The following is a 16,657-nucleotide window of genomic DNA, read 5'->3' as shown; positions in this document are numbered from 1 at the left end:
CAATTGTGTAATGCGTTTTTTGTTCAGCGCTCTTTGGAGCTGTTGCTTTTTGTGTGCATACTGCGTTCACAATCAGTTTACGTGAGTCGCTCGGAGTACATGCATCGAAGGTTCTGAGCTGTGCTTGTGCTATCTCGTGCAATGTTGCAATGTCCACGGCTTTATTTAATGTTAGCTGAGACCCAGCACTTAAAAGTTTCTCTCACACTTTTGCTGAGTTTGTGCCAGCGTCCTCTCATTAAACTTGTATCTCGCAAATATCTTATTCGTCTTAGGCATGACAAACGCCAGCGGCAGCGTGTCTATGAACCTAATTTAAAGTTAAGCTTTACACCTTGCTTTCCTATTTGTTTGCATAAGCACAGTCCTTCACCAGCAATTTTAACCATGTTACAGCAATTTTAACTTCGTTACTAAGTGATCAAAAGTCTCGTTTATACCCTGCATCTTGTCATTAAACTTGTATCTCATGAATATCGTATTCGTCGTAGGCATGACAAACGCCAATGTCATGTCTATGAATTTAATGTAAGCTTAAGGTTTACACCGTGCTTTGTTTCCGCAGTTACTGCACTTATGAATATGCTTGTATGCGTCACTCGCTTCATATTCTTTTGCTGCCTTCTCAATTGTGTAATGCGTTTTTTGTTCAGCGCTCTTTGGACCTCTTCCTTGTTCTCTGCGTACTGCGTTCACAGTCAGTTCATGTGAGTCGCTCGGAGTACATGCATCAAAGGTTCTCACCTGTGCTTGTGCTATCTCGTGCGATCTTGCGATCTGAGTTTGTGCCAAACACTAGTCTATCCCTGACTATCTCATCTTCATTTGCATAAGCACAGTCCTTCACCCGTGAATATTTACCCTTAAAACACCTATAATATAGGTAAAATACTATATTCTATATAGTATAAATAGTATAGTATAAATACTATATACTATATAATACATCATCATTTTATTAAGAAGACATAACCTTACATATACAGTAACATCCATTTTTTGGTCATGGTTAGGTAGTGTTAGCACATATTCTTGCAGAAACTATTGATGAAAAGGTATCACATGTTAAAAAAAAAAAACAGCACTTTTTTATCTGACCAATTTCAATTTGTCAGTCAGTTTTTGCTTGTAGAGGAAATAGGTAAACTTCTGTTTTAAAGCTAAAGAACACTGAGAGAACATGCAAACTGCACACAAGAATGTCAATTAAACCGAGTCCAATCTAAAAAGATGTATGCCAGCATCATTACATTGTTCTGATTTGATATATCTATTCAAGAAACTAAGATGGGGAGTGAGAAATTGAAATGTTGGCAATTAAAATAATGTTTAAGAATTAAAATCAAAGAATACCATTTAATATTTCAAATATTTGATGAAACTATTCTTGTATATTATTGCATAACAACTGAGGCATAGCATTTTAAACTACTCTGAATATGTGCTTTTTGACATTCAATATAAATTGTAATAAGTGGTTAGTGGGAAATATTTTTTAAGGATGGTTAAGGTTATCCAGGTAGTGAATGAAATCCAGTCATTGACTCATACACGAATCAATTTTCTGAATTTGTCTAATCCAACTTGAAGTTGCAGGGCACTGGAGTTTGTTCTGGCAAAACAATGCAACCACAGCAAAGTTACTGTGTCATCAGTGCACACTACAAGATTACCTAATAAGCTCAAATTATTAATGGTTAATTAAAATTATTGCTGTGAACTGAGATTGTTGTTATATTACTAAAAATATGTATACTGTGTTTATATGTACTGTATATGTAATATACAGTGTTTTTCTTAAGCATTGTATACAGCTACAAGTTTTAAATTGAATTATAATTGTATTATTTAATTTTTTTTCAGATGTATGAACTGAAAGAGGACAATGGAATCGGTTCAAAATTAAATGCTGTTTGGCAAAAATTCTCAAAACCGTTACATCCCAGAGTGCCACAAATGGAAAGTGATAGGAAGATGAAGTACCTTTCACATTCATTCTCTAGAGAGAAAATGCATCTGTGAGTTGAGTCACATGAATTATTTTATTTTATTTGATGTAATTTATTTTATGTAATAATTGCATACCTGGTATTTGTATCTTGGTTTTAAATAACATGTATCATGGTGGTACTTAGGATTTATATTAGTAAGAATGCATGCAAAAACTCAATCCAAATTTGTCAATCAAATTGTTGCATATACTGTACACTTGAATATAATAATTTCTTGCGAAGAAAACAAAAATAATGAACACCACTTGTATTGTACTAGGTAAATGCACTATTTGGCCACAACACCTGTGTGGGCTGTTTTGGACATCCCACACCAAAACTATGGGCATTAATATTGAGTTAGCTATCTCTTTTCAACTATAATAGCCTTCATTTTTCTGGGAAGGCTTTCCACAAGATTTTGGAGTGTGTCTGTGTGAATTTGTTCCCAATCAGCCAAAAGAGCATTTGTGAAATGTACTTACACAAATTTAAGAAAATAAAGCATGCATACTAATGTTGGTTGAGAACGCCTGGTTCACAATCAACAATCCAGTTCATCCCAGAGGTGTTCAATAGGGTTGAGGTCAAGACTCTGTGCAGGCCACTCAAGTTCCTCCACACTAAATTTGTCATATCACATATTTGTAGACATGGCTTTGTACACAGGAGCACAGTCATGCTAGAGCAGAAAACTACCTTCCCCAAGCTGTTGTCACAGAGTTGGAGGGTACAATTGTCTAAAATATTTTCTTGCTGTAGCATTAACAGTGCCCTTCATTGAAGTGAAGGGGGCATAGCCTAAGCCCTAAAAACAGCCCAAGACCATTATTCTCCCCTCCATCAAACTTTAGCGTAAGCAATATGCAGTCTGGAAGGTAGCATTCTTCTGGCTCCCACTGAAAACAGATTTGTCAATTACTGTGATTCATCACTCCAGAGAACATTTTTTCATTGCTCCAGAGTTTAATTGGCCCTTTTCTTACACTACTCCATCCAATACTTCTGGCCATATATTATTAATATACCTTAATGTTTGCTGGACACTGAGAATATAGTATATATGTTGTCACAAAAGCCACGATGAGACAAAGCAAGGTTTGGGGCAGCCACCTGTATAATTTGTTTTCCTGGCTGCAAAGTGTTCTTTTTAAATGATAGCACTGCTGTGACATCACAGGGGCCGGAGCCAGCAAGGTCTCCTTCGATAGGCTTGGTCCCGGAAGTGACGTCAGGAGAGCCAGGCAGAATCCCCAGGGAAGGGCCTGCAAGCAAGGAAGAAAAAGAGTCAGTGCACTCTGCCACATCCTGGTATGTCTCAGAACTGTCCTTACCCAAACCCTTTAGCTGCCTCCCATGTGCACGTGTGTGACAAGGCCCCCGCTTAGCCCAGACCCATCGGGTCGGGCGACCCTAATCTAGAGGTCGTGAACCCGAGAAAGAGCATCAGCGTTGGCATGGAGAGCACCTTGGCGATGAACGAACGAAAACTTATATGGCTGTAGGTCAAGAAACCACCGGATGACCCATGGATTCGACTTCTTGTGCAGGGCCATCCACTGTAGAGGTGCATGGTCCGTGACAAGGGTGAATTCCCGGCCTAACAGGTAGTACCTAAGCTGAGTAATCGCCCATTTAATTGCCAAAGCCTCCCTTTCCACCGCTGCATACCTGGTCTCCTGGTCCAACAGTTTCGGCTCAGGAACATGATGGGGTGTTCCATACCATCGACACTTTGGTTCAGCACGGCGCCCAGGCCTGTGTCCAAAGCGTCCGTCTGAAGGATGAAAGGCAAAGAAAAGTTAGGTGCCATCAAAACAGGTGCGGACGTAAGGGCCTGCTTTAAGTCACCAAATGCAGCGCTTATCTTCTCAGTCCATACCACAATGTTCGGGGCCCTCTTCTTTGTTAAATCAGTCAAGGGTGCCGCTCGCTCCGAGAACCAGGGTACAAACCGTCGGTAGTACCCCGCTAACCCGAGAAAGGCTTTGACCTGCCACTTGGTTCGCGAACGGGGCCATTTCAAAATGGCATCAACTTTGTAGCACTGTGGCCTTACGGTACCCCGACCCACCAGGTAGCCTAAATATTTGACCTCGCTTAATCCAAAGAAGCATTTCTTGGGATTAATACGGAGCCCGGCCTCACCAAGTGTCCGCAATACTGCTCGGACATGCTGTAGGTGTTCCCTCCATGTGCTGGAATAGATGACCACGTCATCCAGGTAGGCAGCACTGTATGAGTTATGAGGCCGGAGTACTTTGTCCACCAGACGCTGGAAGGTTGCTGGAGCCCCGTGTAAGCCAAATGGAAGGACACGATACTGCCAGTGTCCACTAGGGGTACTAAACGCGGGACCTGCCAGTACCCTTTTGTCATGTGCAGTGTGGTCAAATATCGAGCCTGTCCAAGCCTCTCAAAGAGGTCGTCCACTCGTGGCATTGGATAAGTATCAAATTGGGAGACTTGATTAAGCCGACGGAAGTCATGGCAGAACCTCCAACTCTCGTCAGGCTTACCGACATGCACAATGGGGCTGGACCAGGGACTATAACTTTCCTCAATCACACCTAGTTCCAGTATGCTCTTGATCTCAAGCTCCACTTCAGCCCTTTTTGCCTCGGGAAGACGATACGGGCGTTCTCGGACAATAACCCCGGGCTCTGTCACAATGTTGTGCTCAACCAGAAGAGGTCCTTCCGGGGTTCTCACTGACTACCTCCCGAATGGCCTGGATAACTGTTTCCAGCTCCTGCCATTGTCTGGGACTTAAGTCCGTACCGAAGTTAAGGCTGTGTGTGTGAGCGAAGAGTGAGTGGGGCTGGCCGGAGGAGGTATTGGGGTCCCTGTCCTTCCACGGTTTCAGCAAGTTCACATGATAAACCCGCTCCCTCGGCCGACGATTGAGTTGACTCACCAAATAGTTGACCAGTCCCTTCCTCTCCTTAACTTCATAAGGATGGGCAATGGGCAAGCAATTTAGAGTGGGAAGTAGGCACTAGGACCATGACCCGATCTCCCGGGTGGAACTGCCGCAGAGACGTGCCACGATTGTAGTAACGGGCCTGTGCTGCTTGAGCCCCTTCCATGTGACTTTTAAGGAGAGGCCGAATCTTTCCAAATCTATAATGTAACTGCGCAATATACTCTAATGTGTTTGTAGAGGGGAAGAGCCTCTTCTTCCCATCCTTTCTTTAGAATATCTAATATGCTCCGAGGTTGTTGCCCATACAGTAATTCAAAAGGGGAGAACCCCGTGGCGGCTTGTGGGGGAGGGGGGGGCACTCTCCTCTGAGAGAATATAGTAAGCACCTTTTGTCTCCCCCCTCCGAAGCAGCCCACCTCTGTGAGCCCCCCCGGACACTCCCTGGCCTCTTTAGGTTGCTCAGTTAAGTGTGCCGGGAGCGGAGCCAGTACCGGGTCTCGCCGAACCATGGGACACCCTCCCCGCCTGAAAACTTGGCCCCGGTACACTCCCACCTGGGTACATGGCAGGTCCTGTCCCTATCTCCTCCGGGACTTCTCCATCCTGCCGACTACGCCAGTGTCACAAAAGCCACGATGAAACAAAGCAAGGTTTGGGGCAGCCACCCGTATAATTTGTTTTCTTTTCAAATGATAGCACTGCTGTGCACAAAACCGAGTCCAATACAGAACTGAGGGCATAGGGAAAAGGAGGAGGTTTTTAAAAGGAAAAACAGGAAGTGAGATCATAGGGGTCGGGCTCATTGAGGTCTTCAGCCATTGGTTCGAGCCCGGACGTGACATCACAGGGGCCGGAGCCGGCAAGGTCTCCTTCGATAGGCTCGGTCCTGGAAGTGACGTCAGGAGAGCCAGGCGGAATCCCCAGGGAATGGCCTGCAGGCAAGGAAGAAAAAGAGTCAGTGCACTCTGCTACATCCTGGTATGTCTCAGAACTGTCCTTACCCGAGCCCTTTAGCTGCCTCCCATGCGCACGTGTGTGACAATGTATATATGTGGAAGTGAAGTTATGTGATACGATTAGCTAGAGATTCACAAAGGGAGAAAATGAATCATGTATCATAAAACAGGTTTTTATTCCTAAGCCTTCAGCAAGGCCTAGTGTCATCATCAGAGGAAAATGATTAGACATACAGGAATCAAAGGCAATATATAGCTGGTGAAGTTTGGGGATGGAGGGGGAGATGTAAGGGAGTTGGGGGTGGATTAGTAAGGTGGGGTTCAGCGTTGGTATGAAGTCTTTTTTATTATTTAGACGTTCTTTTTTTATGCTTGCTTATTCTGGGTTCAAGTCTAGGTGTCTGTTAATGGCATTTTCATTACAGAGCCATGATTCAGACAATTCGTTGGCACTCTTAGTATTGGCCCTGAATTTTAATTTCCCAGTGTCCCAGTTAAATGTGTGTCTAGAGCAGTGCTTCTCAATTATTTTCTGTCATGCCCCCCCTAGGAAGAAGAAAACATCTCGCCCCCCGCGTGACTATAAATAGTATCATTTGTCTATAAAATTGTTATAAGTACAAGTATAAAAAAGCATGTTCCCCGAGGTCATACCCCCACTATTTGAGAAGCACTGGTCTAGAGGAACTTGCATATGTGTAAATCAGAGACCGTGGATTTTTCCATCTGACGGCATTGTGATTTTCCTGTATACGTGTTGCGAGACTTTTTGATGTTTGTATATCGCTAGCATGCACTGCATGGAATGCTGTAAACTGCGTTTCTTTTCTCCGTGGTTGACTATTTGCTTTTAGCCACTCTACATCCTAAATTGTTGGATCGACTAGACCTTAATGTTACAACTTAACCTGAGTATGCTTTTACATTTGTTCATTGATCATTCTGTGTACCTATTGAGGACTATCTGCCTCATGTCAATTCTGTCCTACCCTTAAGTGAGCATCTCCAAGGGGTCTCTCATCAAATCTTTGTTTTCAACACTACTCGATGACATTCATCTTTAATATCCCACATTGTTCCCATAAACTCATAAAGAATTCTGTCTGCATGCCTACTTCTAATACCTGGACTCTCCATTGACAAAATCCAATTTCAGGTAACTCTTTTATGAAATTTGCATTCCATTTGCTTCTCATAAATTTTTGTTTGATTTCCATGATTTTAGCCCATTCCTCCGTACAGAACAGCTTCAACTCTGGTATGTTGGTGGGTTTCCTCACATTAACTGCTCGCTTCAGGTTCTTCCACAACATTTCGATTGGATTAAGGTCAGGACTTTGACTTGGCCATTCCAAAACATTAACTTCATTCTTCTTTAACCATTCTTTTGTAGAACGACTTGTGTGCTTGGGGTCCTTGTCCTGCTGCATGACCCACCTCTTGAGATTCAGTTCAAGGTCAGATGTCCTGACATTTTCCTTTAGAATTCTCTGATATAATTCAGAATTCATTGTTCCATCAATGAAGACAAGCTGTCCAGGCCTAGATGCAGCAAAACAGGCCCAAACCATGATACTTCCACCACCATGTTTCACAGATGGGATAAGGTTCTTATACTGGAATGGAGTGTTTTCCTTTCTCATCATTTCCGCCGCTGCATCCGAGTGGCAGCCTTTCCAGCAGCTCCGTGTATGACTTTATCTTTTTACCTTTTTTTTTTCTCTATTTCACTGATCACTTCTGCCACTTTCTTTTATGTGGAATCGCTCCCTGGACACTTTTTACTATTTTTACTACTTGACATGGATTTTTACACTCTGAGACTCAAGTAGTCAACTTAAAGCAAAGAGAAGAAATGCTCATGCCGGTGTGGTTCCTTATTTACCTGACAAGGTAAGAAGACGATATCGGGGCAGCCGAGCCGACGCACAGATAAAAGAAAAGATAAGCTAATCTCTGGAGACTTTAACCATGTGACGCTGGACAAAACATTACCTGCCTTCTCCCAGTATGTGGATTGTAACACCCGGGGAAATAGGACTATCAACCTACTGTATGCAAACGTTAAAGACGCATACAGCACCACCCCGCTGCCTGCGCTTGGGAAAGCAGATCATAAACTGGTTCTGCTTCAGCCTCACTACAAACCAAGAATGAAGGCGCTACCTACAACCACACGATCATTCAGGAAGTGGTCCCCTAAGGCAGAGCAGGCTCTGAGAGACTGCTTTGGAACTACAGACTGGGATGTACTGCTGAGGTCACATAGTGAGAACATTGAGGAGGTTGTTGACTGCACAACTGATTACATCAACTTCTGTATGGACATTGTAGTTCCAGTAGGAACAGTATGCTGCTATGCTAACAACAAGCCATGGATTACAAGTGACATCAAAGGCCTTTTGAACCAGAAGAAAAGGGCTTTTAAAGACGGTGATCAGCATGAGCTCAAGTGCGTGCAGAAGGAACTCTGAGTCCAGCTAAGTGCGGCGAAAGAGCAGTACAGGAGAAAGCTGGAGCAGAAGTTGCAGAATAACAGCATGAAGGAAGTGCGGGATGGGATGAAGATTATCACTAACTGCAGAGCGAAGCGGGGTGCCACCATCGAGACAGACGTGGAGAGAGCAAACCAAATGAACAACTTCTTTAATAGGTTTGATCACCCTAACCCACTCTCACCTCGGAGTACTGCATCCTCCAACCATCCTTCTGTTGATACCAGCATAGGAGAGACATCCCCATCCACAATTACAGCAGCGCAGGTAAGCAGAGAGCTGAGAAGACTTCGTGCCAGCAAAGCAGCGGGTCCAGATGGTGTATTGCCATGACTGCTGAAGGCCTGTGCGTTGGAACGGGGGAGTCCTCTACAGCGCATTTTCAACCTGAGCCTGGAACAGGGGAGAGTTCCAAGGCTTTGGAAAACATCTTGTATCACCCCAGTCCCAGGTATCACGTCCTAGTGAGCTGAATGACTTCCGGCCTGTTGCTCTGACGTCACATCTGATGAAGACCATGGAGCGGCTGCTGCTTCACCACCTGAGGCCACAGGTCCGCCACGCCCTCGACCCTCTGCAGTTCACATACCAGGAAAAGGTGGGAGCGGAGGATGCCATCATCTATATGCTCCACCGATCCCTCTCCCACTTGGACAGAGGCAGTGGTGCTGTAAGAATTATGTTTTTGGACTTCTCTAGCGCCTTCAGCAACATCTAACCTCTGCTCCTTAGAGACAAGCTGACTGAGATGGGAGTAGACTCACACCTGGTGGCATGGATCGTGGACTATCTCACAGACAGACCTCAATATGTGTGTGTTGTGAACTGCAGGTCTGACATTGTGGTCAGCAACACAGGGGCGCCGCAGGGGACTGTACTTTCTCTGGTCCTGTTCAAACTTTATACATCAGACTTCCAATACAACTCGGAGTTCTGCCATGTGCAAAAGTTCGCTGATGACAGTTCTATTGTGGGCAGCATCAGGAGTGGGCAGGAGGAGGAGTACAGGAAGCTAATAAAGACTTTGTTAAGTGGTGCGAGTCAAACCACTTACACCTTAACACCAGCAAGACAAAGGAGCTGATGGTGGATTTTAGGAGGCCCAGGCCCCTCATGGACCCCGTGATCATCAGAGGTGACTTGTGCAGAGGGTGCAGACCTATAAATATTTGGGAGTGCAGCTAGATGACAAATTGGACTGGACTGCCAATACTGATACTCTGTGTAAGAAAGGTCAGAGCCGACTATACTTTCTGAGAAGGTATGCGTCCTTTAACATCTGCAATAAGATGCTGCAGATGTTCTACCAGACGGTTGTGGCGAGTGCCCTCTTCTACGCAGTGGTGTGCTGGGGAGGCAGCATAAAGATGAAAGACGCCTCACGCCTGGACAGACTGGTGAGGAAGGCATGCTCTATTGTAGGAGTAAAGTTGGACAGTTTAACATCTGTGGCAGAGCGACGGGCATTAAGCAAACTCCTGTCAATCATGAAGAATCCATTGCATCCACTGAACAGTGTCATTTCCAGGCAGAGGAGTAGCTTCAGTGACAGACTTTTGTCACTGTCTTGCTCCACTGACAGACTGAGGAGATCGTTCCTCCCCCACACTATGCGACTCTTCAATTCCACCCGGGGGAGTAAATGCTAACATTACTCAAAGTTATTGTCTGCTTTTACATGCATTTTTATTACTATTTAATTTAATATTGTTTTTTGTATCAGTATACTGCTGCTGTATTATGTGAATTTCCCGTTGGGATTAATAAAGTATCTATCTATCTATCTATCTATCTATCTATCTATCTATCTATCTATCTATCTATCTATCTATCTATCTATCTATCTATCTATCTATCTATCTATCTAAACATAACGTTTTTCATTTAAACCAAAAAGTTCTATTTTGGTCTCATCCGTCCACAAAATTTTCTTCCAATAGCTTTCTAGTTTGTCCACATGATCTTTGGCAAACTGCAGACGAGCAGCAATGTTTTTTTGGAGAGCAGTGGCTTTCTACTTGCAACCCTGCCATGCACACCATTGTTGTTCAGTGTTCTTCTGATGGAGGACTCATGAACATGAACATTAGCCAATGTGAGAGAGGCCTTCAGTTGCTTAGAAGTGACCTTGCCGACTATTACACACCTTGTTCTTGGAGTGATCTTTGTTGGTCGACCACTCCTGGGTAGGGTAAAAATGGTCTTGAATTTCCTCCATTTGTACACAATCTGTCTGACTGTGGATTGGTGGAGTCCAAACTCTTTAGAGATGGTTTTGTAACCTTTTCCAGCCTGATGAGCATCAACAACTCTTTTTCTGAGGTCCTCAGAAATCTCCTTTGTTCGTACCATGATACACTTCCACAAACATGTGTTATGAACAGCAGACTTTGATAGATCCCGGTTCTTTAAATAACACAGGGTGCCCACTCACACCTGATTGTTATCCCATTGATTGAAAACAGTTGACTCTAATTTCACCTTCAAACTAACTACTAATCCTAGAGGTTCACATGCTTTTGCCACTCACAAATATGTAATATTCAATCATTTTCCTCAATAAATAAATGACCAAGTATAATATTTTTGTCTCATTTGTTTAACTTTTTTCTCTTTATCTACTTTTAGGACTTGAGTGAAAATCTGAAGATGTTTTAGGTCATATTTATGCAGAAATTTAGAAAATTCTAAAGGGTTCACAAACATTCAAGCACAACTATATGTTCCAAAGTGGAACTTAAACAATACATGTAATATGAAGTAAATACATTTTTGTAACTGTAACAACCTGCCATTTCCCTTTTTTGTGCGTAAAACTTCATTTTAATATGTGTATCTTTTTAAATTAATGCAGGTTTAATTTGTTTTAGTGCACATTTCTATCCAAATGTATCCATGCTTCCATAAAATGGTTCATTATGTAATAATGTAATATATTATTGACCTGTTTGAAATAATAAAATAATTGAATAATGACTGATATTGATTTTATATATATAATGTATCATTTGTAAATCTGTAACACAATCTACAAAGAAATGTGCTGTTTTTCAGCTGCGTTAGGTCTCTCCCTCCTAACTGATTCATATCCAGACTTATTTTATGACTTTTTAGATACAACATCAAGGATAAGGACACCTTCTTTGATAATGCCACAAGGAGTCGAATTGTAAGTATTCTTCAATTTCTTATCATTGCAAGACAACTAAACTGATAATTTTGTCAGTTTCTTGGGCAGAAGAATTTCTTAGCAATTCAGTGGAGCATCTACATCCTCAATTTAATCTTAACTATTTCATGTTTTTCAAATGTAATATACTGTAATATAACATTTTACACCCATTAGATATCAGGCTGTATTTCTTAAAAATTAACTACAAAGAAGTATATCAAATGGAAAATTTAAATATGCTTAAGTGTTCTACCTTTTCACAAAAAATTGGCAGGCCAGAATATAGCAATCGGAAGGAAATGAAGCCAAAAACTGTGATCAAACAAATGTGCAAAAGATAAAAAAAGCATAGAAGCCAATACAAATATCCAACTGAAAATACCCAAACAAAAAATTATCCAAAATTGAAGTAAAAAAAAAGTCCTTTACTGCACTGCACAAGTTTGTTTTTTATCCAGAAACTTGGACAAAGTCTAGAGCACACTGCTGTCTTAAATAGTCTTTAAGTCATGATATCAAACATCATCACTTCCACTGATCAAGTAACAACAGTGCATGCAGCACTGTGGCTAACAACAAAATGACTGTAGCTTCTAGAAAAAGACATAAATTGGCTGTGACTGCAACACAAAACAAAATAGACATAAACATAACATTAGCATTTTTTACAACAGTAAAATAAAATCCAAAATGAAAAACAAATATATGAAATACTCAGAAAGTTCAACTTTCACATCTGCTGTCCTGTCCAGCATTCATGCTTCCTCCTCCTTCCTTGACATTATTTCAGACACTAACCATTTGTACACACCTTTGTCAATGTGCACCTCACTTAACACCATGCAACAACTGATTCTTTTCTCTGGCACACTATCATATACTTTCATTACCTTTTCCAAAACCTTGATTGCTCAATGTGATCCATACACCAGTGAATCCTCCAGGCACTACTTACAAAAGGTTACATTGACAATCGTGTTGCGTTATTTTTAAAATGTTTCCTTTTCTTAGCACAAGCACAGCTGAGAAGCTTCGATGCATGTGCTCCATAACGCGTTAAAAAATAACGCATTTAATCACACTTTGCATTCCAAGCAAAGGGGAACTTCTGTCAATGCATGATTTCCTGGTACACCAATTACATTGATGCACACATCAGAGCTACAAAAATGTAAGAGTTGGAAGAAGGCGCGTTGCTATGACTGATTGGAGGAAAATTTAGTTTCAAAAGACTACCTGACGGAAGCCTTGATAAAAGCGTGGTTTTGTGCAAACTGTGCAAAAAGGAGTTTGCATACCACCCAAGCACTTCAACCTTACGGTACCATCTAAATGCAAAACATGTTACAGCGAACACAGAAACTGTGTATGTTGTTAGCACTAGCAGTAGCAGTTCGAGTACCAACAAAAGGTGTCGGCAACCCAAACCTGATGAAATGACTGGCTTCAGGACCAAAATTAGTAGGTCAACATCGGTCAAACACATACAAGCATATTCATGAGTGCAGCTACTTCGAAAACAAAGCACGGTGTAAACCTAAAGTTTAAATTAAGTTCATAAACAGGCTGCCGCTGCCGTTTGTCATGCCCACGGCTAATGCGGGATACAAGTTTAATGAGAGGACGCAGGGTATAAACGAGAGTTTTGATCACTTTGTAAGTAAGTAAAAATTACCGCGACGCTCATATTGTCAGCGAAGACCTCTCTCTACACTATATTAAAGAAAATGGCAAGTTTCCTTTCTTTACGCCTTTTTTCCTTTTATCCCCAACCAAACCCTTTCTCTCTTAACACTGCAGAGGACACAAAAATGATTTTCTTTTAATTGCTGGTAATGCCGGTAAGGCACATTACCAGAGGCAGAAATTTGGACGTTCACATAGAAAATGTAATTTCTATACCACAGCCGTCGTGTAGTGCCTTTCAAAAGGGATCAGCTACCAAGAGATGATCCATATACATTTTAGCTGCTGTTAGTACTACTTACCTGTTATGTTATACTGCCTTTAAAATGTAGCTTACCCGAAACCACTCCTCTGGTGCCCAGTGTATCTTCACTTCTTAAAACGTTAATGTTTTACTGTTTAATAGCTTATAGACTAAATTTTATTTTTTTCCCTTGCACTCAGTGAGCTAGGCCAATGGGTGATCAGTTTTATATATATATATATATATATATATATATATATATATATGAATGACCTCCACAGAGCGCGGAGACTTTTGATCACATGAACGTGTCTACAAAAAGTGCCGCCTCCTGTCCTGCAAAACTCGAGCAGCCGGCGCTCGCGCATAGCTGTGCCGGCCTTTGAGACGCTGACTGCGCTTCTGCCTTAAGTCAAAGTGAGCACTTTTAATTTTTTTCCTCCTCCCCCTGAGCTATAGCCCAGACAACTGCAAACACAGGATCCCTTTTCTACACCGTGGCAAACTAATATTAAGGTGCTTTGCACTTTCTTTTGCACGTATACGATTATGAGGTCGTCAGGTCGGATTATGAAGACACGCACAGGAGTGGAGGACCAACAGTGCCATCACAGCCGATTAATGGCAGGGACGTCTCACCAGTCTACACAAGACCCACCACGACTGTCCCCAAAAGGCGCTCATATTGTCAGCAAAGACATCTCTCTACACTATATAAAAGAAAAAGGCTACTTTCCTTTCTTTACACCCTTTTTTCCTTTTATCCCAAACCAAAGCCTTTCTCTCTTAACACTGCAGAGGACACAAAATTAATTTTCTTTAATTGCTGGTAATGCCGGTAAGGCACATTACCAGAGGCAGAAATTTGGATGTTCACATAGAAAATGTAATTTCTATACCACAGCCGTTGTGTAGCGCCATTCAAAAGGGATCTACTACCGAGAGATCATCCATATACATTTTAGCTGCAGTTAGTACTACTTACCTGTTGTGTTACACCGTCAATACAGTATATGTCCTCCTGAAAACACATATCATGCATGTTGTGTTAAAGTGTTTAAGCAATTAAGGAAAAAAAAATGGCTGGTCACACCAAACACAAAAAATATATTTATGTATAGTAGAAGCAAAGCAGTTAAATAATTTAGTATATTACAATATGCTGACAAAAATATCAGTGCCCTTTACATTTTATCAGGTGCAGTTAAAATTTGATAAACAAGCTAAGAAACAAAGTCGGAGAAAACAATATCTCATCCAAGAAATCAATATTTAGTGCAAGAAAACATTTCAATAATAAGAAGTATTTTTCAAATGATTCCCAATACTTTTGGTGGCTAAAGAAATTTGTTAATGAGCCCAATGTTGTTGTTGGCCACGTGGTTAAACTGACATTCTTGCATTTTACTTTTAACCATGCACAAAATACATTCTGAAAAACGTTTCTGTTTAGTAACTAGAAAAGATGTCAAAATAAATGAAGTACTTACGAGGAGTACAGAAAACAGAAAACTGTGCTCCGTAAAGCATGCCTTTTACAATAAGTGTGTGTTTGCATACTTACAAGGTACTCTTTTATGATGTCTTCAGGATCCTCATTCAGGTAAACGAGGTAGTACTTTTAGTATGCAAGCTCTTCTCATTTGTTCCAGTAGGTACTTCCGTAAGAAACTGGGAGTGGATAACTCTATGATTTTCTGCTTATGAGCATGTGTAAACTTCTGAGCTACGGAAACCCTTAATGGACAAAAACTAGCCATAATACTTGCCTTGTGCGATTTACTAAATGTAGTTTTGTAAATACACAAAGGTTGCTTTAGTGTTTACAATAATATTTTTAGTCATGTTCAAGTTACTAAAGTGCTTTATGTTTTTGCTTGAAACACAGCTCAGTTATTTAAATTTTGAGATATCCATCTATCCATCCATCCATCATCCAACCCGCTATATCCTAACTACAGGGTCATGGGGGTCTGCTGGAGCCAATCCCAGTCAATACAGGGTGCAAGGCAGGAAACAAACCCCGGGCAGGGTGCCAGCACACACTAGGGACAATTTAGAATCGCCAATGTACATAACCTGCATATCTTTGGACTGTGGGAGGAAACTGGAGCAAATCATTATGTTTTTGCATTTAACTTTTAAGTTATCACTGACTTGGTAAAGTTTTGTGAATCAACCAGTAATCAATGATGTCCCTTTTTGCAGACTGCTTTTGTATTCAGAGTCATTTTTCATGTTAACAACTTTTAACAATTTTATTGTCTTTATCAACAACCTGTTAATTTTTAGTAATAAGATCAACAAAGCACTTACTAATAGTTTAGTGGAACAAAGATTTTGAGTAGATTCAAAATCAATGTCTTCATACACTCATGTCTTACAGTATTTTCATGCATACATTCATTCATTTTCCTCTGCTTATCCAAGATCGGGCTGCAGAGCTGAACAGTCTTAGCAGTGAGGCCCAGATATATGTTTCCCTAGCCACACTTGCTGTCTCACACTGGGATCCCAAGGAATTCAAAGGTCATCTGGGAGACATAATCCTCCCAGTAAGCCTTGGGTCTTCCCTAGGGGTCTTTTTCCAGCTGATAATGCCCATCCAATCAGATGCCAAACCATCTCAACTGGTGCCTTTCGATGCATAAGATCATTGGGTCTACCCCAAACCTCCCCAAGATGATTGTGCTTCTCAACCAATCTCTAAGGGAGAGCTCAGACACCCTGCAGAGAAAACTCATTTTACCCATTTGTACCTGCAATTTTGTTGCTCTTTCGGCCATTACTTAAAGCTCATAACCATAGGTAAGAGTAGGGACGTAGATCTGCTGGTAAATGAAGAGCTTTGCCTTCTGGCTCAGCTCCTTCTTCATTACAATGGATTAGTATAGCGAACGCAAAACTCTGTTGGTCTGTCCATCTGTCACTCTTACTGTCCTTTTTTCCCTCATGGTGAACAAGACCCTGAGGTCTGCCTCCAATTGAGTCAGTAACTCACCTCCCATTCAGAGAGGACAGTCCAACTTTTTCCTACTGAGGACCATGACCTCAGAATTGTAAGTGTTGATTTTCATCCCTGCCGCTTCAGACTCAGTTGCAAACCATCCTTGTTTTTGTATTTTTATAATTTTCAAGAATTTATAAAAGAGGTGAAAGAACATACCCTGGTGTACACATGGTTAAT

General features: G+C 41.6%; 1 protein-coding gene across 1 annotated transcript in view; it reads left to right on the top strand.

Moving 5' to 3' along the window:
- ano2b (anoctamin 2b) overlaps positions 1-16,657 on the top strand; it is a 361,358-nt gene that overhangs the window by 123,507 nt on the left and 221,194 nt on the right. The window contains exons 5-6 of the mRNA XM_039769975.1: positions 1,864-2,018; positions 11,483-11,537. Of these exons, the coding sequence (XP_039625909.1) occupies positions 1,864-2,018; positions 11,483-11,537 (210 nt within the window). The remainder of the gene's footprint in view (positions 1-1,863; positions 2,019-11,482; positions 11,538-16,657) is intronic.

The sequence above is a fragment of the Polypterus senegalus genome, chromosome 11, assembly GCF_016835505.1.
Source record: "Polypterus senegalus isolate Bchr_013 chromosome 11, ASM1683550v1, whole genome shotgun sequence".
Taxonomy (NCBI): Eukaryota; Metazoa; Chordata; class Cladistia; order Polypteriformes; family Polypteridae; genus Polypterus; species Polypterus senegalus.
This window is presented reverse-complemented; position numbering and strand designations above follow the sequence as displayed.